This window comes from Heloderma suspectum, chromosome 1 (genome assembly GCF_057233095.1).
Source record: "Heloderma suspectum isolate Gila_16-S chromosome 1, 16-S_ref, whole genome shotgun sequence".
Lineage (NCBI taxonomy): Eukaryota > Metazoa > Chordata > Lepidosauria > Squamata > Helodermatidae > Heloderma > Heloderma suspectum.
In genome coordinates this window covers 122,947,459-122,970,188 of record NC_139458.1, presented here as the reverse complement: position 1 = coordinate 122,970,188, position 22,730 = coordinate 122,947,459, and the positions used below count along the sequence as shown (strand labels likewise).

Sequence of the window (22,730 nt, the reverse complement as noted above, 5' to 3'; positions counted from 1 at the left end):
CTGAGGTGCTGTGATAGCTGCTAGAGTAAAAAACAAAGCAAAATGAAACTCTTGTACATCCCTACACTTGACAACTTGCAACTGAATGCATGAACTGATTCCACTGGGCAGGGGGAAACTGTGTTTTAAGGAGTTATTGGGTGATATGACCTTCTGCCCGCAGAATTAGAATTGTGATGTCTCCTTCACATGTATGGCTTGAAGTTTCAGTGACCAACTGATGATCAGGCATGTGTAACCAGCCTAAGGATTGGAACAGGAATTTAGCGATCAACTAACATGGTTTAAGTAAGCTGATTGTGTTATGCCAATTTTCACAGAAGAGAATGCATCCCAAAGTCATGTTTTCAGTAATATTCCAAGCATTGTAAAATGGGGCTCAGGCTAATCTGAAGGTGAAAATAGACCATTTTTCAAAAATAAATAAAGCATATAATGCCAACATTCTTCATTTATTCTTTAAATGCAACACTGTTGCTTGAGAATAGTGAGATGTGAAATATAACACATGCAGCACTGAACTAACCCAACGTGATACATGGCATGTTTGCTTTAAAAGACGGGAATAATCTCAAATCTGGTTTGAATTAAAATGAATGTGCAAGACACAGAGAGAAGGGGGGGTTAGGGGGAGCCATTGTCTTAGCCAGCATCTAATAAAATAACTATTTGAGAAGAGAGAGAATGTCTGCCTTGTAACAGCATAGCTGTTAAATGCATCAGATGGAAAAATATATATTTATAGCACTAGAGACCTGCGAGCATTTTATCTCATTCTTTGAGTCTTTTTTAATAAAAAAATCTTGGCATCTTCAGGACATACTATGATGAACCAGAACCAGAACAGCTACTCAATGGTGAAATTATCAGCAGGCGCAGGCAGGGGGTTATTAGTCATAGCCTTAGTATCACACTGGAATGAGAGCCAAGGATTCAAGAAGCATAGCAGTCCACTTTGGAAGGGAACCAAGGTGTGTGTGTGTGTGTGTGTGTGTGTGTGTGTGAGAGAGAGAGAGAGAGAGAGAGAGTGACTCTTTTTAGAGGTTCTTTATTCTTGCTTTTATTCATTCTGCTTTTTTAACCCCAAGTATTCCACACTACCAAGCTCATAATGGGAAACAAGAGTTGAGAGGATATGCTGTTTAATGGCAAAACTTCTTGCAACAAAAAAGAGGCAAGTGGTGGTAGCTATTAAATAGCTGCAGCCTAATAATTTTATTAACAAGTACGGAAGGAATGGGGAAGTATCCCCCACGTAGTTGGATATCTCAGGAAATTCACATGACTCTGCTGAGGCAACAGCACCTAGAGTTTGTTGCTGTCCTCCAAATAAAGGGCCATTCTGCCCGCAGTGAAGAGAGCTCTGGCCCAAGGCACTGCAAACACAGAGAGCCACTTGAGAGAAAGGTGTGATCTGGGTACGTGTCCGGGACCATGAGTCCCCAGCCTGGAATCACTGCTCTGACTTGACCGTCTTGGGGAAAGTGCAGTCAAATTTATGTTTGCATATCCAGCTATGAATAGAGGCACAGCACGCCTGGGTTCGTCAGTACTTAGGGATATTCTCTTTCTTCTAGGGCCACTTCATCGGTTACTTTTCAAAAAGTGCATGTGTTCATTGGCAGGTCATTCTCTTACTGAAAGAGTCCCAAAATGTAATGTGAAGTTTGCAATATGTATGAAACAGAGAGGCCTCAGAGCCAGTTCTGGAGTCTTCCAATATACCAGTCTTCTCTTGCTCATAGATAATGTGCATTCTGGTTCATACATTACATCCTTCACATATCTTCAGACATGGCTGCAAATAGCATTGGAGCCCCTGACATTGTGGTCTCTTCTCTCATGCATATTAAGACATGATCACACTAAACCATTGGGAGACTATTCAAGGTAGTGGATTTTAAAACATGGTTGCACGGCTGGTGCTCATGCTGTTAGATTCCAAAGTATTCCTGGAAAAGGTGGGTACCCTTCTCCAACTGGTACTCCATGCTGATTGATAGTGGTGAAGTGATGTGCACATTGCGCAGTCGATGCTGGTGCCACAGCCACCATCCCATCAGTCACACGGATGACAGGGGACCACAGCAGTTGGGTTTTGAAGATCAAATGCAGAGTACAGATTCATCAGATCAACTAAGGGCTGTTAAAATGGATCCTTGCTCAGTACCTGTGTAGACAAGGAGTGACTGGTGTAATGCCAAAATATCATCATCCATGTGGGGAGAGTAATCAGGAGGAAATGATATATAACAGGTGTGTGTGTGTGTGTGTGCTCAGTCATGTGTGCATTTCGGTGTCATTTTGTTTGACATACTGACTGCTAAGAGCTGTATAAGAGGCACTTGTTCTTATGTTACTCTCCTTGGCGCACACTTAATTCATCTTCTAAGTATAAATGTTTCAGTTGAAAACTTAAAGAATAATCTCTGGCCTTTTTGTTTTCCCACCGTTAAACTGGCTGTATCTAGAATCTGTGTTCAGCCCAGAAACTATAGCTGTTGGACAGTGTGTTAGCTTGTGAATTCCCATATGTTTTTGGTAATGCTTGATTTATCTACAACAAGATTCAGCCACTAGTTGTAATTACTTGAGGACTCTCTGAAACAGGAGATTAATTTTCCAAGTGCCATGTTCCTTTGACTACTTTGTACAGTGTTGTAATACCACCAAGGTATGTCTTAGGGTTTGTGTGGAACTGGAAGGAGAAGCCAGCAATGTTTCAGAATATCTCCCTTACATGCAGCCCACTTCAGTACTGGCGCATCTTCATCCTCCTGCTCCAATATGTCTTGGGACTGCTGAGAGGATTTGTGACCCTAGAGTGGACACGAATGGGGAGGGGGTGCTACCTCCAGATCTGTCACCCCATCAACTTTGAATGGAAGGAGACCCTACATTCATTTTGTATGCTTGTATATGTGGGGTCCATATTCATATGGACATGCCTAGATCAGTTGCTTTCCCTGCCCCACCTTGTGAAGATGACTGTGACCTTGTTTCCATTGAGAGTTGGGGGGACAAATGAACAGCATATGGTTACTTCCTTTGAGGAAAGCCAAAGCAGGGAAGAAGGCTCTCTGGGGCTGCTGACAGCAAACAGCCCTGGGCACTTAGGGGACAGGGCTATGTGTTACCATGGCCCAGATCCTTTTCATATTCCACCCTCCTAACCCTTGGGTCACACATATGACTGCATCCAGTACGTGCTGATACAGTGTTACCAGCAATCTCTAATGCCTGCCTCTTTCTCTCTGTTCCCAGGTTTCCCAGCCTTAGCCAATTCATTTTGTCTATACATTACAGTTAATTTCTGATCATGCTGTACCTTTTTTTATATCCTACTATAGTGTTTTCATTTTTTATTTTTTTCTCCTGCTGCTCCTTGTTTTCTTCTTCCTTCTCAATTCTTCTTAGTGTTCTTTCACTGGGTTGTATCCAGTAATGGCTTTGTGCTAGTTGAAAGAGCTTTCACTTGCATAAGGTGGAGCACTCGGTTTCTACCAATCCCCACCCCACCCCCAATCTACTGGTATAAGTCACCAGCCAGAGGTATGTGCCTATAAATCTTGGGCATTTCTGCCTTTTAGACAAAGTACTTTCTGGGGGGCAGGGGAAATGTGGTGGACATATAAATAAATCCATACCCCATCCCATCCCGCAACTCATTGGTTAATGGGACAGAAATCCATTTTCAGTTAGTAGTAATGTGGTGCACAACTTACTTTTATACCAAAACACCATTTTCAGATCATTCAGCTGCAGCTGAACATATGGCCAATTGGATTAGGGAGGAAAAGACTGTCCAATGCACCAACACTCATATGTGTGCTTTATGTGTACCATGTGTTATAGGAGCTGCAATATGTTCACTGCAAAATCACCTGTGTGTGTCTCAAGGCAAAATTTGATTTGATGAGTGAAAGGGATTTATTGATTTGGTGCACAAAACACTCTTTTCAATATAGAGTCACTTTGGTTCAAAACGCTGTGAAGGTGCCGCTGAACAGCTAAAAGAAAATACTGAACATTACAGCTCCAACTCATCTGGTTACATAAATGTTGCAGGCCCCTTTTGTGTGACACACGCATCTGCCAAGAATTGTTCTCTTTAGCATTTTGTATGAGAGAAGCAAATCAGTTTGAATTATTTTTATATTTTATTAGTATGGTTTGTTGTTTTTACTAAAAGGCTCAGAGCTGTCCAGAGGAGCTGACATTACAGTGGAGTCAGCATTTCTTTTCTGCTTGCCTTGCTTTTATTACCGTCCTGGCATCATAACTAATTTTCTAATCAAGTAAATGTGTGTGAAAGCCTGATTCTGAGAGAAATGTCGAGTATGCTAAATGTAAGGTACACTAAGTTTAATTTAATCTAGTTTAAGGAATATGGCACCGCGTCACTTTCTCTAGTTTTTGCCACAGCAGACTTACACTCTTCTGGACTTAATATATTGTATGTGTCTGTCTGGTACTATTATTCATCATGTACCATTGTGAAGTAACCAAATGAATAAGTGGTGCACAGAGACAAATTGCATAGTCAGTCCAGAAAAGACTGGCAGGCACTACAGAAAGTCCTGCAGTATTCTAAAGGTGACACAATTTACCTTAGCATGAACTTTCATTGGCAGGAGGCTACTTCCTCAGGACTTGATGCATCTAAAAATTCAGCTCTTGCCTACTAAACCTCACACTAGAATACATTTGTTAATTTGTTGGGGAAAGGCTGGAGCTCAGTGGTAGAGCATATGCTTTGCAGGCAAAAGGAACCAGGTTCAATCCCCAGCATCTCCAGGTAGGGCTGGAAAAGATTCCTACCTAAAACCCTGGAGAGTCACTGCCAGTCAGTATAGACAGTATTGAACTAGGTGGACCAATGGTCTCACTTGGTATCAGGCAACTTCCTATATTCCACTATTCCGATGTTCTTCTTTGTGGTCTCTGCATCACACATATGGGCTCTGCGCCTGTGTGGAGCCTTGTTCAGGAAACTTCTATAGCTGAGGACAACATTTTTGGAGGGAACCCTCCCCCCACCACCCAGTGCGCATGTCCCATCAGGTTCCTGTCCATCTCCTCAGTTCTCTTTCAACCGCCTTTCTGAAAGGACGCCTCGTCGGGAACTTGGTCTTATTAAAAACTCTCTGTAATTGCTGAGGTAGTTTATGTAGCTTCTTTCCTTTCTTCTTTTTTCTCTTCTCTCTAAAAAAAAGTAGCTCCCGTTGTTTGTGGACTTATTTCTTTTTCACGATCTTGGATCGCCGGGAGGCGTGTATGGCCATTAAGGCCCCCTTTCACAAATGCATTCAATGCAGCAGCAAACTACCCCCCACTGATGGACTTTTGTTTGCTTTGCCTGGGTGAAGCTCATGTGGTAGAAACCTGCTGTCGTATGAATTTCACAAATCAAACTAAGTGCCATTGCTCAGACCACTTAAAGGCTTTGTTGTGGGAAAAGGCACCAGAAGCTGTGGACTCTACTTCAAAGACTGACAAATCACGGCCTGAGGCTACATCAGGGAAGTCGTCCTCATCTCGTCCTCATCTCCACTCTCTAAATCCCCAGCTCTAACCACAGCCCGGATGGACCCACTTACGCCTGGCCGCTCTCTTGCTGTTTCTACAGCAAAGAAGATTGCAAAGAAGGCTAGGACACCTAAGCCTTCTTCTGAAGTGAAGAAGAAGAAGAAGAAGAAGAAGAAGAAGAAGAAGAAGAAGAAGCCTAAAGCACATGAAACGCAAGTCTCGGAAGAGATTATTGTTCAACCGACTCAAATTCCACACACACACCCCGCCATTACTGGACTCTGCCATTGCAAAAGCACCATCAATATTAATGGTGGTACTGAGGCCTCCATCAATATTGTTACAGGAGCAGTTGCTGATGGCATCAACCTCCAAAGGGGAAATAAGGGATTTACCACCCCTGACTGCACCTCAGGATCTCCTCAATGTACATAGCAGCCTTTGTTATCAGTACCGAGGGAGCGTCTTGCATGGGATTTCTCCCCAAATTCACTTAGATCTAAAAGGTCTGATTTCCCCTATACTGACCATTATGAAAGGGACAGACACTACAGGTCACATCCACCTGTACGAGAATATAGTAGACCTTATGACTGGCTACATCCACCTCGAGTGCATTATGCTTACAATGAATGGCAAGATCCTAGAGAATTTTTCCAGCATGGACTCGCTATCTTGGTGCCACCTGTCTGCATTATGATCAGGTACCAGAGGCATCACTATCAAGGCCACCATAGAAGGATTCATGCCTTCCTCCTCCTCCAGTCCCTCCTCGATCTTCGTCCATGAAAAATCACTCTCCCACAGGAAATAGGAAATCATCAGTCCCTGCGAGACATATGTCTCTAGGTCCCCTCCAAAAGGAAAAGCCTAGTACAGCAACACATGAGGATGCATCTTCTCTGCAATCCATAGAAGACTATCAATCTGATTCTTCTTCAGTTTCAACAGCTCTTCCCTCGATATCTTCAGATGATGTGGTGAGTGCACAGGAAGGTGCATCTCCTTTGGAAGATCTTTTTCATTTTTCTGATCAAATTCTCTGGATTGCGCAGTCATTGGGGACCGAGACTCAACAATCTACCGCGAGATTACAAGACCCGGGTTTTGACGTTGTTTATACCGAGTTGTCAGCACCGGTTTCTATCCCGTTTTTGCCTACTCTGTTGCAGGCAGTCAAGGATTCATGAAAGGCTCCTTCTTCAATGGCTCCCACTTTGAGGAGTTTGGAATCTGTATATAAAGTGCAGGAGAAAGACGCAGGTTTTTTGTTTACACATCCTCATCCTAATTCAGTTATTGTGGAATCTTCACAAAGTAAGTCTCAGAAGATTCATGCTTCTCCGGCTGATAAAGAGGGAAGGCATTTGGACCTGTTGGGCAGGCGAATCTGCAGCTTTGGTGCTTAAGGTAGCCAGTTACAAAGCCATGATGTCCCGATATCAACTTTTTTATGGGAAAAGATTGGGTCCCTCTGCGACTACCTTCTGGAGGAACAGCGAGAGCTGGCAAGAATGTTTCAAGCAGAGACACTGAAAGTGTCGTGCCAACAAATCAGCACTACACGACATCAAGCAGATTGCATTGTTAAAGCTGTGGTTGGGGCCGTAGCCCTTAGAAGACATGCCTGGCTTCAGTCAGCGGGATATACTTTGGAAGCACGATCCCGGATAGCGGACCTTCCATTTGATGGGGAAGGCCTCTTTAATGCTAAAACTGATCAGGCTATGGATGCCATACAGAAAGCAAAGAATATGTCAAAAAAAAGGGGGATATCACAACTGACTCAGTACACAATATCGACACAGGAGATGGTATTGACAGCAGCCTTTTTACCAACAGTATCAATATCAAGACAGGCCTCCTCTATTTCAGTCCCAGACACAGGGGCGTCAGCAGCAAACAAATCAATTTCATCCCCTTTGCACTAAGGGGACACCTCTTCTAAATGGAGGCTTTGACTTGGACTTACATTTAACTTACATCCCCAAGTATCCAATGTTTGGTCAATCCTCTCCTGCTACCTACCTGCTTGGTTGATTGATGATAACCTCCAATGCATGAGTCCTTGACAATGTCCAGTTCGGGTACCATATAGAGTTCAAAGTCCTCCCTCCTCTCGGTATTGTGAAGGTTACCACTCCATCAAAGGATTTACAAGACAAGATGGCAACCCTTCTTGGAAAGGGTGCTATTCGAAGGGTTATTCCATTCAGGACAACAGATGGGGTTTTCCCCTGCTACTTCACAGTTCTGAAGAGAGATGAAGGACTTCAACATATTTTGGATCTCTGAAATCTCAATCTCTTCATCTGCACCACAAAATTTTGAATGACCACATTAGCCACAATAATGCCTCTTCTGATTTGAGGCATCTGGTTTGGGGCGGAGAATCTCCAAGATGCATATTTCCATATTACTATATGGAAAGATTGCCAAAAATACCTCCGTTTCATTTTTGAGACGGAGATGTTCCAATTCACAGTGCTCCCTTTCAGTTTGGCAACAGCTCCGAGGGGTTTTACCAAATGTGTTGCTGTAGTTTGCGCCTCTCCCCGCACCCTTGAGATAGGAATATATCCTTACCTGGACAATTGGTTAATGGTGGCGTCATCCAAGAACCTTCTTTTTCAGGCTCTTTTTCAGGATCAGAGAAGTCTTCTAGATTCCCTGGGTCTTTTACTAAACGAAGACAAAGTTGCAGCTCAAACCTACTCAGAGAATTCTGTTCATTGGGGCAGTTTTGGACTCTGTGACGGCAAGGGCTTATCTTCCACCCAACAGGCTGCATACCCTTGTAAGCCTTGCCAATAGTCTTTTTTTTGAGATCGTGTTACAACGGCATTCCATATTCAGAGGCTCCTCAGTCTGATGGCATCAACAGTGTATGTAGTCGCCAATGCGAGGCTCAGGAGGAGATGCCTATAGGGTTGGTTTCTATGGGCATTCAACCCAACAGGCAATGCCAATCAGGTCAGATTGACAATCCCCAGAATTGTGGCAGACAGTTTGCTGTGGTGGATGGACCCACTCAATCTGATTCAAAGAATGCCTTTCTCACCGCCGATACTGGCACACATGTTGGTGGCTGATGCCTCTCGCTTGGGATGGGTGCTCATTGAGGCCCTCTTCAGAGCCAGGGGTTTGGCTCGATACCAAAAGATGTTTAACATCAATGCCTTAGAGTTATTGGCTGTAAAAAAGGCACTTCAATAATTCGAGACACAACTTGTGCACAGGCATGTTCAAGTGCTAACAGACCATATGGCAGTCCTCTGGCACCTGAACAAGCAAGGTGGCACCTGATCAAGCACACTGGTGAAAATGACAGTAGACTTGTTAGACTGGGCTAACATCACCCTCATGGCCCTCCATAAACCAGGCAGGGACAATGTCCTAGCAGACCCTCTAAGCCAAACAGTATCCCGTGAGTGGCAGTTGGCGAGATCGTCCCTCAGGACCATCTTTTGCAGATAGGGCACACCAGTTATAGACCTGTTTGCGATGGCTCAGAATGCTATTTGCTGCAGGTACTGCTCAAGAGGAGGACTCGGAAAGAATTCACTAGGGAATGCCTTTCAACTTCCGTGGTCGGGAAATGTTTCTACCATTTCCTCTCATACTGAGAGCTCTACAAAAGATCAGGAGGGATCAGATGAACTGCATTCCGATAGTGTCATGGTGGCCCAGACAACCATGGTTCACCTCCTGATCAAGCAGTCAGGAGGCCATTATTTCAGACTGACATCGATACCATCATTACTAACAATGGACAGTGTCCACATCTGTCACCCCGACCTGCACTCACTCAAACTTATGGCTTGGAGACTTCGTCCATCCATCTTTTTCTGGGAAGATGCAGGAGGTGTTACAGGCGGCTCAAAAATTGAGCACAAGATTTCCTTATAAAAACAAATGGGAGGCATTTTCTAGATTTGTGGCTTCTAAGGACATTGATCCATACTCTGCTCCCTTAGACGTTATACTTACCTTCCTGTATATGCTGTTCGAGAGAGGATTTAAACTATTGTCAGAGTGTATACTTGGCAGCTATTACAGCTTTTCATCTACCCATTGAGGGTTTTTCAACATTTATACACCCTGTTGTGCGTATGTTTTTGTGAGGATTTAGGAATCCGGTGCCTCCAGTTAAAAGTTTTGTGCCACAGTGGAGTTTATCAGTTGTACTAAAAATGTTAACCTCCAAACTGTTTGAGCTTTTAGCAACTGTGGATTTCAGACTGCTTTCTTGGCAAGTGGCATTTTTAATTGCCATTACCATGGCATGGAGGTCTAGTGAACTTTGTGCTTTAAGGATAGATCCTCTGTACCTCATTTTTCATAAGGATAAGGCAGTACTTCAGCCAGATCTGGTCTTTCTACCTAAGGTGATGTCCAATTTTCATATAAACCAGGATATTGTTTTGCCCACCTTTTCTCCTTCACCATCGTCTCAATTGGAATCCACACTTCATGCTTTAGATGCGCATAGGGCACTCGCGTTCTATAGAATTGAGGCATTTCAAAAATAAAAAACCTCTTTGTATATTATTAGGGACCAAAGAAAGGTCTTCAGGTTCGCAGTGTTTTGTGGCTTGGATTGCACATGCTATCAGTCTACCACAGGAGCTAAGTGGATTACACATAGGTGGCCCTGTTAGAGCACATTCAGCCAGAGACGTTTCGCCATCGACGGCATTTGAAAGAGGCATATCATTACCAGACATCTGCAGAGCTGCAACGTGGTCGAGACCATCGACAGCTCGATGTGTGTGCTAGAGAAGACGGTGAAGTAGTTTTGTCTTCCGTCATTCAATAGGGCACCTACCTATCTCCGGAAAGTCAGCTTGTTAATCGCCCATATGTGTGATGCACAGAGACCATGAAGAAGAAATGCAGGTTGCTTACCTGTAACTGTAGTTCTTTGAGTGGTCCTTTGTGCATTCACACAACCCACCCACTGCCCCCCTTCACTGTCACTGTCATTACTGTTGTTGATGCCGGAGAGAACAATTCTCCTCGATATGAAGTCAGTTAGTCAGTCTCAAGGAACTGAGGAGATGGGTGTGAACCCGATGGGGCATCCGCAGTGGATGGTGGGAGGTTCCTGCCAAAAATGTTTTCCTCAGCTATAGAAGTTTCCCGAATGAGGCTCCGCGCAAGCTCAGGCGCAGAGCCCATATGTGTGAATGCATAGATGACCTCTTGAAGAACTACAATTACAGGTAAGCAACCCGCATTTCCTAGTCCTCAAGATGCCATAGGATGACTTTCTTTGCTATATTACAAGGTTAAACCACACATTATGCATAGTCTTGTGAATCTTTTCTCTGCCATTTTCCTTTTTTAATCAAAAGCATCTTCTGAGGCTGTAAGTTGCAGCAGAGGAATAGTGATGTTGATAGTGATCGTTTATTTTTACACCATTTTTCAGCCCCAGGCCTGCAAAGCAACAAACAAAAGATACAAACAACAGAGCAGTAATTCAGAACTTCCAATAAATACGTAACTATACAAAATGACAGAATTAAGGGCTAAAGCCCATCACAAGAAGTAGTGCAGGAAAGAATAGCCTTTACCAACCACCAAAGGGAAGAGAAGGAAGGGGCCAAAACAATGTGGGAGGGGGATGGTGTGATTCTTTCCTCTCCATCCATTTTTCCACTCAGAATACCCCTCCCCCATCTCTTTTCTGTCTTGCCAAGGAAATATTATACATTGCCCTGTATCTTTTCTCCTTTGGGGAAAAAAGCATTTTGGGGGCTAGATGGGAAAGAATTAAGCAACCCCTTTCCCCCATCCCCCACTGTGTCAGCCTCAGAGGCTGATTTCAGTTTTCTTTTGTTTTTTAAAAGGAAGAGGCAAGAAAAGATACACACGGCTGCATGTGACACATAGTTTGGTCATCCTCACTTTTTTATTGCATTGTGATATGCAGTCACTTCAGAGCAGAGATCTGCATGGAACCCCTCCTTTTGAATGGCTCTGTCATTTCGTTTTCAAAAGGTAGGGATCCTGTAATCCAATGATGAGTTCCCTAGGATGTAAAATTCCTAGAAGGTTTTAGGTGGGTGTTGGAAAGCAACTGTGGGTGGAGGTTACAATGACAGACTGGGGAGCATCCAAAGGGGCCCAGTGAACACTTTATGTCCCAAGCCTTGAAATGCACTGTGTGTTTTGCAAGCACCAGTTCACAGAATTTCCTTTTATATGCAAAAGTACCATCTATATTTCGTGGTTATTCTTCTTTCCAAAGGGCAAATCTAGTATTCTCTTACTTGGTTTTCTCTTACAATGTCCCCCCCCCCCCCCGCCTATGCAAATAACCTCATTTTTACAAATGATAATTTCTATTCTGTGCCGCTAGTATTTCATACTGCACCTCCTAGGATATTTTGGTTCCAATCTTCTCATCACTTCTTATGGAGTCAGTGGCTTGAGGATTGCAGCCTTTCTCTTGTATTTGGGGAGTGGGGAGGGAGGCCCAGCTGCAATGCATCCTCCAGCACCTCGTATTTTTGTGGTCTCTGTATCTGCTTCCCAGCAAGTGTCCAAATCATTTGACAAAAACAGTATTCTCTGTTGGTTGAAAAATATTTGAGCCGCACTTGAAATTCTCCAGGTTTGTTGACATTCTGTTCAGACTTATTATCTTTTACTGTCCTGAATGATGCTTGGACGATAACCAGACATGAATAGATTGATTCCTATGAAGCTGGATTACTAGCGGCTTCAGCACCTCTCCTATGGCTTTTGCAGGGGAGGAAGGAATGGTGAGGTGCCGGTTTCTAAACTAAGGCCTATAATCCCAAGTCAGCAACTAATTCTTAGGGGAGAGGGCTGTTTTTTAATTGAGCAGGGACTGAATGGCTAGCAATTGACTTCCTCCACTGATTCACTCTCATACTGTGCGGGATGCAAAGGGCCCTTTAACCTCTTCCTCTAGTGTGAGCACCAACAGGGGCGTTGGCAGAGTTCTCTGCTTATGCTTCTCAGCTGTCCTGTTCGCACATAGGTGAGAGGGTCCAAGGGGCATCATGGGGGGGGGGGAGCTGTTGCTGCTCACATTGGGAAGAAATGCTTTTTAACGACCCCTTAACTGTGTTTTCACTGGTTTCTGTGGGGGGAAACCATTAGAAGCGGGCCCTCTTGGGACTGGGCGTATGTTGGAAGTCAAACTGAGTCCTTTTGCCCCCAGTTCCCTACACCTAAACTGTGTAATTATTGACAAAATGGTTTGTCAAAGCTGCAATGGTTTTTAACATCTGATTCTAAGGTTTCCTTGTCACTCACGTTTAGTTCCTATTATTACTAGAATTAAGCAGAAGCTAAATCCAGGCATGAGAACATTAGGTGCCTTTGTGCTATATTGTCCGTGAGCACTCATTTTGAAGATGACAAAAGGCATCTTCTCCTATGTGAGCGGGCAAGGAATTAGCAGGGCTTTTATTCTGCCCTCGCTTCTCTAAAGTGCCAGCCAGCACAGCTAGAGTGGAATAGAGGGGTAGAATATCTCATGCCAAGTAAATCCTGGTGCAGATTATTCTCCCATGCTCTCTTATCCTTTAAGAACAAAGAAAGGCAACAGGGGCTAAACATACTCTCCATACTGCTATTCAGTTCCTGAATTTCCACAAGTTCCTTGTTGCTGGGATCATGAAAAATTCAGTCTTCCCAACTCTCTCTCTCTCTCTCTCTCTCTCTCTCTCTCTCTCTCTCTCGTCATGTCCCAGTTGCCAGCATTTGTTTTGATATTGTATGTAGATCATAGCTGAACAGGTCGGTTCCCCCCACCTTCCCCCCATGCCAGCTTTTGTTCTGCCATTACAACTATTTGCTCCAGGCATGCTAGCTCCACATTTTAAAACTAGGCGCACCCCCAAGCAGAATGAGGTAGCAAATCTAATAGATCTGATGTCGTGTATAGATCTGCCTACTATACATCACAGTTTCTAAATTTCATTAATTAAAGAATTCCATATTTACTGCAAGGTTAAAAGGCTGAATAAATAACAGGTTTTCCCATTTCATTCTAAGTCATGCTATGTTTTCCCTTCTATCGCTTCTACTCCTTTTACTGCAGGTACACAAGCCCTAAGATGAGGGAGGTGTTACTGTGCAACCTTCCCTCATACTTGCAGTGGAGGGCATAGCTCAGCAGGGGAAGGAACTGATGCTGGGTCCCCAATATTCCCACAGACCATGTCCCACATGTATATTAAAGCTGCAGTACTATACACACTTACTTGGGAATATAGGCTATTAATTTAATGGGACTTACTACAGAACTGACATGCATAGGATTTCACTGTTAAGAGAGTGTTCACATTGTTGTTGTTTTCAGTGAAATCCAATACTGCAAATCTTTTAGTGGTGCCATATTCCTTTGGAAAAAACACACACAATTGAATTGAGCTCTGTTTCAGTGCATGTGTAGATGCATCTCTGTGGTGTGATGTACAGATGGTATGTCCCACTGCAGAGCTAATACAGTCAATGAGATTACATAAAGGGGGGAAGGGGGTTGTTAGCTACTCCTCAGTTTTGGATCCCCTTTGCTGGAGGTCCAAAACTGAGGAGGTCCTAAACCTCCCTGTCTGTGAGTATTTCCCAGAGGTTACGCAAGTGATACAAATTCAGGCAGGGCTTTGATAGTGAACATTCAGCTGGGGTGCATTTTAGCAGGTGGTCATATTAATAACCCATTTTGTATATCTTTGAGTCTGTGAGGGAAAGGGTGGTCAATGTTTCCACCCAAAGGCCGGAGAAGTGTTAACTCACATGTAGGATATGTGTGTGCTATGTCTGATAGTTAAATATCTGTCTTGAATTTCAACTTCTTTCATTCTCAGATTCTGAATGGCCATTTTGTTTGTCATTGTAGGTAGTCCAAATGGACCAGAAGTTGAACCTCATCACAGACCTGCTACATCACCTGGTTTCCAGCCAGCAAGGAAACCCAGGCAGCAACAAGTCATCTCACAGGAATGATGTTAACACTCTCCCTACCTATGAACAGCTGACCGACCCAAGGGAAATCCAAGATGACATTTCCTGATACAGCAGAGATCTGTTTCCTTCCTTTTAATTGACACTGAATGTTGTGAATCTTGATGGGGGTTGGGGACAAATTAAAGCTCATAATCAGCCATACAAGAATTAAACATGTCTACTAAACCAATGTTATTAACCTCAGATGTATTCTTTCAAAGACAATCATTCAGAAAACTACAAAACCTTAAAGCCTGCACTGTGTTGTTGCTTATTAATGTGGTACATTCATAAGCTCAATTTTTTTTCCTTGTGTGAATAGATTATTCTACTGCTCTCTGTCACTACACTGAAAGACCAAAAAGAATTGATGATGATGATCATGATACAGACAAAAGGTAAACCCGTTAATGTGCCCAGTTTACCAGGCTCTGCTGCTGCAGGCAAAGTTCTGCAGTCCTGTGCAAACACCATTGCAATAGTTTGAAAACTCCATAGCAACCATGCTTGGTAGAGTGCACCCTATGGCTCTTCAATAATAATGATACTTGAACTTAAATGGTCATCTGTGTATTCTGTTTATGACTCGGCTGATAGTAATATAGTTTTACTAGTAAGATTCTAAAAGAAATATGTGGGTTTATTATATAATGATACCACTGCTATTCTAGAAAATGGCAAAAGCATGCACTTAGTGATTTCCCCCTCCTGTTCTCATTTTTAGCCTGTTACATAAATCTCACATAATGACTGCAGTTAAGAAAACAAAATAAAACTGTTTTTCTTCAGGGATGAACTAGTGCTTTAGCCTAGAATATTAATGTTTGTAAAGGTAAGCAAAATCACTTTTTATGATATGGTGATTTCATGGGGATACTGAAATACTGCATAGGAAAATTGTTGTTGTTTTTAATCATACTGCTGCCAAATAATTTATATATAGTATTTATTACAACCATCTGAGTGTGTTGTCCTGAAGGAGCTTACAAAATTCATTGCTTTTTGTACTGATGTAGGTCTAGTCTGTTTCTCAATGTACTGTAATAAGCACAGGTCTAGAGTAACCTGATCTTGTTGTTAAGGGGCTGGTTGAAACTGCTAGTTGAGGGAAAGACAGGCGCTTCATTATGGAGACATTATAGAGATACATTGTCAGCCGAATGCACACTCCCTTCTATGTTGGCTGGCACACTCCAGTCCTCTACAGTGTTGAAACTGGAATGTGTGCATCTCCCTTTTGCTGCGATGCACAAGGTCTTCCGCCTGTTTGAACGTTGCGAAGAAGCACTGCTCGCTGAATGTAAAAGTGACTGTGTGTTTGCTTGGCTGCACTTCTCTATAACTCCTGTGGCTGCTGTGTGCATCAGGGAAGTGGGAGCAAGATTCAGTCATGCTTCTGCAAGCCCTGCTCCGTTAATATAAAAATCAGCTCTTATTCAGGAAAACATCCTGCATGCAGGATGACAACAAGAGCTGTCCGTATTCCTCATGCAGCACAGATTCTGGAATTTGGCTTCCTGAGAATGTCACTGTGTATTTATTTTTTAAAGCAAGTTTTTAATTGCCCTGGGAAATGAGTTTGAAAATGTGTGATCTGCACATGCAGCAGATCAGGATCACAGGTAGGACGTCCATGTTGCCTCTCCTCATCTCAGACATGATGCTTTCCGGTCGGGTTGGCACACAGATTCAGCTGTGAGTCATCGAGCACTGAGCAATGAAGTAATGCACATGCATATGTCAACCAGCCCTCAAATGAAAGGGAACTGGAGAAAGAATGGGGGCTTCAATGCAATTTGAATAACACCCCCCCCCCCCAAGCTGGGCGAATTCGACAAATATTCACAGGAATTAAGAAAAATTAATTCTGCTTCCTGAGTGGAATTGCAGGTTTGGGCTTTCTGTGGCAAGGAATTAAAGTTTCCCTAGCACAGAATGTTTATTTTATTTCCCTGGCCCTGGGTATAGCACTTAAATATATAGTACCATATTAGGGCGAGTAGGGACTTGATCCAGCCAAATGAGCTGCAGCTGAAACCACAGATACACTGGGATAGCCCTGGCAATCCAGATGGAAAGTGGAATGCCCCCAGCTTCTCATTCCACATAGTCCCTCTTCTCTTTGAAAATAACATCACTGAGTATTCAAGGTTAGCAGGGGGGCTTCTGCCCTCCTCCTCCAGTGCTGGCTGTGGTCATGCTGTATCGTCTTGGGGATAGCATGCATGCCCGCAACTCCTTTGCTGAGCAGCAGGTTGTGTACAATCAGCCAGGAAACCCCAACACTAAAAATCTCGTAGTGTAAATGAGAGGCAGGGAGAGTTTTAAGTCTTGGTCATCCTCCCTTTGATGGACTAGTAGTGGGCCTGGTTAAGTGAATTGCCAATACGCTTTAGTTCAAAGATCCACTTTTTTCTTGGGTTCCTTTGGGTACTAATGTCCTGACTGTGGCAGACAGGAGAGACGTATGAGCCTAAAGTGAGGTACGGAGTGCACACATGCCCATGGCCTCAGAATCAAGCAGTGCGAAGGCTGTGGCATAACACCCGACCTCACCTAACAGCATTCCTTCCATGGTGCTGTTAAGAAAGAAACAAACACTTTGTTCTCTGAGGGCTGCTTCATGCGTCATATTTTAGGAGGCATGCATTAGACTCAGTGTGTGTATCCACTGACTACAATGTTTGAGGCAGCTATACGCCTCTTTCAACCACCAGTGCCTATAGTTCATAGGCAATTGGAAAGAAGAGTTATTGCTACTTCAAATGTAACAGTTCTGGCACATGTATACACCAGCACTGTAATCTATCTGTTGAAAATGTAATATGTGAAGTAACCCTAAGGAGAGATATCCATGGAAAATTCCAGACCCAGTAGAGAGCCAGCTAAGCTGAATAACCTTGGTTTCTAGTGAATACCTTGCTCAGGTTATAACAGCAAAGCTCCAGCATAAGATACTGATATCTGAATCCTTTCCAAAATCGAGTCCTGCAAATGCTGGGCTTCTAACAAAAGGTATTTAATACCATAAAAGACTAAGCTGAATCCCATCATCTACTTTTCATTCACTTTAATGGGCCTGAAAAACTAGCACTTTGTGCAGATTCATGTTGACACCACTGAGGTGACATTTTCCCTCCTTTTTGCTAACTGCCTACAACATTTCCATTGGCTTTCTAAATGTACTGCACAAAACAGACTATTTTTTGACAAGAACGCACTGCCAGAATCCTAACTGGAAAACTTTTGTGTGAGGCTATAGGAATTATAAGGAATTGTGCTGGCAGGCCCTTTTGCATGGAGTAAATTTTTAAAATATTTATCTTATGTGGAAATGAGTTTTGAAGGATGCAAGTAAATGTGACACCCCAGCCAATTATGTTTCAAAAGCAGTGAACCATGTCCTAAAACCAGGGAATGGGGTGCTTAAAATCATGGAGCCTTTTTAAAAAACCATTTTAGGGCCTGCTTGGTATGACGGTGGCAGTGGGGACAATGATGATATTATGGATGATTTTATATATATTATACAACCTCCCCCAACCAGGTGCCTTCCAAATGTGCTGGACTGCAGCTCCCATAATTCCCAGCCAGCATGGCCACAACACAACACACCAGGTTGGGGAAGGCTGTATAATATACAATGGACTTTTGCTTTTTTTATATTTCAGTTCTGTTTTCCTTTTCTATAGGAGCAGAAGCTAGATAAATTAGGGTATTTTGTGTCTAAAAGGACAAAGATTCATGTCCCAGCACTGGGCACAGAAACTGTGCCCAAGTCCACGCTTGTTTCAAATATTTGTAAAAGAACAAAATTGTGATTAAAAGTTTTTCAAAGTAGGTAGGTAAATCAAGTCTTTGACTTTTCCATTTATTTTAATAGAATTGAACACTAGAAATTCCAGCGCAAGAACAGGGCATCATAACTGCATACGTAACACTATTACATTACACATACAAAAACCACCCCAAAAGATAGCATTTGGGTTATCAGTGTGAATTTACACAATCAGAGCCAGGTCAAGTCACCTTATTCATTGCCTAAAGTGGGAAATCCAAACTGCAACTTCCAACCTCCATATTCATGAATTAACAGGGGGCACACTCTGCCAAGACATTATTTCTGTACATGCCTCATTGATATGAATGAGAGCTATGCAACATTCAAGCATATGAAGTGCTGGCCAAGGATCCATCTAACCCAGCACCCTGTTTCCACCAGTGGCCAGCCAGATGCTTTTGCGAAGCCCAGAAGAAGGCAAGAGCCTTTGCCCATTGTTTCCCACCCACGAAGTATATACTTACAGCCACTGATAGACCTGACTAACCCCCTTTTAAAGCCGTATAAGCCAATGGCCATCGCCACAGCTTGTGGCAACCCACCACCACCACCACCACCCTCTTATATATCTATAGGGATATAGAGCTCACCACTGTGGGTTCCATAGCCAACCACAGAGCTAGAGTGGCCATCTTTACACTTTACAGAGGACAGTCCTCTATTTGAAGGCATCCTGTGTTTAAAGGGCTGTCCAGTCCAAGTCTGGTTTAAAGAGAAGGAACCATCAGAAGGGAGAGCAGAGCAGGGGCTTTGAAGTTGCCCATCCACAGTTAGACCCTGGACAGCAGACTGAGCAGGCACACAGGGCACCTGGTCACAGTATTCCCCTCTATGGTGATATATGTTGTATTTCTATTTAAATTACAGTAATTATTTCTGCATTTACATCCACACATATAAATTAGCATGTGTGAATTTTATCCAGATCTGTATCCTCTTGCCCTCTTTTGGGGTGATGTGTTTCCTCTTTTTTGGCAATGTATAAGTGGCCACACAGGGCTCTTACCCACTATCAAGATGCTGCCAATCCCTGACTGTGCTCTTGAGCAGTTCTGGTTCTTTTCAGTGGGGCTCGCACAGGGGAATTTCCTGGTACATTATGCCCCATGTATCAAATCTGTCTTTATCATGCTCTGCTACCCGTAATGGCACCCAGAATCCACTGCCTCAGGCAGTCCACCTCAGTTTGCCTCATGATTGCCTCATCTGTGCACAAAAGGTCTGCTTCGTAGCGTGAGCTTTCTAGGCGCAATTGTAAACATTTCATTTTCTTTCTCTGGATAGCAAAGTACAGTCTCCAATGTCTCCTTAAACAGAATATGGAATATATTTAAAATTATTCACCCTTCCTGTGTACATTAGATGCATTTTTAAAATGTGTTGAAAAAATATCTAAGTGGGAATTATACTGGGGCATTATATTTTATAAGAAATCAAAAGAGAATTGTTATGATTTTGACTCTGTTTTTTAAATGATGTTCACTGTTGTAATTTGAGGTTGTTAATTTCCTAATAAAATACAGGACAGGACATTGTATGATTTTTTATTTGGTCTGAACTTCATTGGTTTGATATATCACCAGGCTTGCATATCAGGGGTTGGCCTTAATGGAAAAAAATATGGTCATTTTCACTAGACCTACATCATCAGAGTGCAATATAAGTAACAGAGTGAAGGGCTGTGCAGAATCTGGTACCGCATTGAAGTGCTGCTACCAAACTGTCAGTTCTATGAGTTCCAATCCAAACCACTATTCACACTCTTAATCTGGATTGAGGTGAGCAACGTTGTGTCCATGAGCGCCAGTGTGCCCCCAGGCCCCTTTCTTAACATCCACCAAGGTACCCTCAGACTTTTGTTTTAATTGACACATTTTCTTACCAGCAGCTGGGATTACTGTGAAATAGGTTCCTGCTGGTGCTGAAAACTGCAAGTTCAAAGGAATTGTTTAGTTTGTTGGGGCTCAGACCCCACCTCTGCCTTGTACTCAGTCTTTGGGGCAGGATACTTGTCCTTTGCCATGCCTCCCATAGCAGCCATTTTGTGGTGGTGGCCAGGGTTAGTTTCTCAAATTGTCAAATGTGCCCACCATGGCCCAAAAAAATGGCCTAGCCCTGGTCTCTGGATAAAAGCACAGGAGGTATCAGTTGGGGATCACTGATATAGCTTCATAGCACCTAGACATCATAGACTCAAATCAGGACTGTTGCTTAAGCCCTAACTGCTTTGATTCATCATGTTTGTGAACTGGTCTCACTTTCACTTGGCTCTCAGGACTGTGGCTGAACTGAGTGTTTTTGTGCATCCCTGTTGGACAGAGGCCTTTGCAGATCATGCCTCAACTGTTGTCAGTTACTAGCAGAGACTTTATCTCACAAGTGTGGTTGAGCAAGTTACATGGCAGATCATGTCCTGCCATTCCCCTCAGGTTCACAAGGGCCTACTGTGATGCCACCCCCTCTTATGTATGACGCTGGCTTGGATCCTAGATTCCTATGAGCGGAACTCTGTTCACGGGCTGCTCATGCTGGCAGAAGGGGAAGGGAAGTGTGTTTGTTTTTGCCAATTTACCCTTCAGTGCCCTCAAAAATCTGCTCCGGAGAATTGGGAGCCCCTCTGGAGCAGTGTGGGAGGTGACACGGCAGGGGGGCTGCAGGGGAATTGCCAAAAATACCTTCCAGTGGAAGCCTCCACTGGATTAGAATCCCTTCCATTTATGAAAAGGCAACTTCACATCCAAGCCATTGTGATTATGTGTGTTGTGTTCAAAGGCTTCTATTCAACATCGCCCTGGGGTGGGGAGTGAGGGAGGCAACATGTCTCCTGTTGGTCCCCTTAACAAACAGGAACCACTGGAGTAAGAAGAAATGAAATTGATAAGCCAAGTTTACTTGGAGTGTGGTGCAGCATGTTCCAGAGTGTCGGGCTAATAGTTACTCTGCACAGCCAGGAAAGAAAATTGATTGCAGTGAAATGCCATTGTCCAAAGCAGATAAATTGCATGTATCTATTTTCAAATTAAAGTCAGCTTTGGATATCCTTTTTAGGACACTTAGGGCGCAATCCTACCAGGGTAGGCATCCGCCTCTGAACTCGGAGGCAACCGCCTATCCAATGCAAGGCAGGAGAAGCGCAGAGGGGATCGTCCCCTCCACACTTCAGCCGCCCTGCATTTGTGGTTAGACAGCCAATTTCGGCTGTCTAGCCGCAAGAAGGCAGAGCAGGGGAAGCGGCTGCTGGACGACATGTTGAATGTGCCGTACTGGCATTTCCTCCTTCCCTGCCCCTGAACGCCCCCAGGAATGCCCTGTTTTGGCCGCTCCGCACTCCTCTTCCGAGCGCAGAGCGTGGAGCCATTCCTGGGGAAGGTCAGTTCTCAGGGAACTGACCTCAGAGCGTGGGCTCTAAGGCTGGTTCCCAGAAACCAACGTATCCTATGGCCATCTAACTGCTGAGTAGCAGCCATAGAGTTGCTCCTTCCACCATTACAAGGAAATAATGAAGTATGAGATGAAAGCAAAGAAGGTCTGGATCTAGAGTACTACAAATTGAACAAATGGAAGTGCTTTTGACCCAGTGGATGCTTCTGCTGGTGGAAGTGGGGGGGGCAGGTGTTTTTTGTCAATTGCCCCTCACCCTTGCAGACCCAATGCTACCTCCCATGCTATCCCAGAGGGGCTTTAGAAAGAAGATGGAATTGGCAAAAATCTCCTCCCCACCAGCATGAGCATCCTGTGAGCCAAGTTCTTCTCACAGGACCTTTGGATGCAAGCCATAAAATACTGATGTTGCTAATTTATCCACAAAATAAAATAAATTCCATGAAACACAAGAAAAATAAGGTAAGTGCCAGCTGCAGTTTTTGAAACATCCATTGCTATTGGCTGTAATGGCTCTGACTTCAGTGTAGTGAAATGAGATCTCTTTCGCCATTGGATCAGCTGCTGAGTGTTATGGAATCTTTATAAATATTCTTGAGGTTTTTAAATGTCAACACACAAAGTATAGAGAGAAATGGAGCTGTTTCCTATTGCTGCTGAGGGGGTTCAGCAGAGAAGGGAGTAGGCAGCACTATCAAAGAATTAGCCAGATGTTAGATTCTGTGTGTGTGTGTGTGTGTGAGAGAGAGAGAGAGAGAGAGCACGTGTGTGCAAGAGAGAGAGAGAGAGATTTGTGAATGGGAAATTATGTAAGAAAACAGAGGAAATGGATGCAGAGAAAGTATTATACACAAAAAACAACCAAAAAAATTGCATGGGCCTCCATTTATATCCATATAATTCTCACCCTGAATGGCAGTTAGAGCCTAAAGGGAAAAGAGTATTGGTTTGACATTGGGCATTTTGCTCTCTGCTGCATTATGAGCAT

At 43.5% G+C, this 22,730-nt stretch overlaps 1 protein-coding gene across 3 annotated transcripts in view; it reads left to right on the top strand.

Annotated features, from left to right (window-relative positions):
* Positions 1-19,890, top strand: part of KCNQ1 (potassium voltage-gated channel subfamily Q member 1) — a 487,838-nt gene extending 467,948 nt beyond the window's left edge. For 2 of the 3 annotated variants that reach the window (XM_084855719.1, XM_084855702.1), the window contains one exon: positions 14,414-19,883. In XM_084855719.1, the coding sequence (XP_084711845.1) occupies positions 14,414-14,587 (174 nt within the window). In that variant the 3' untranslated portion in view covers positions 14,588-19,883. Of the gene's footprint in view, positions 1-14,413 lie in introns of all 3 variants that reach the window. The other variant, XM_084855710.1, reaches the window with a different exon arrangement.
* Positions 19,891-22,730: the final 2,840 nt, after the last annotated feature.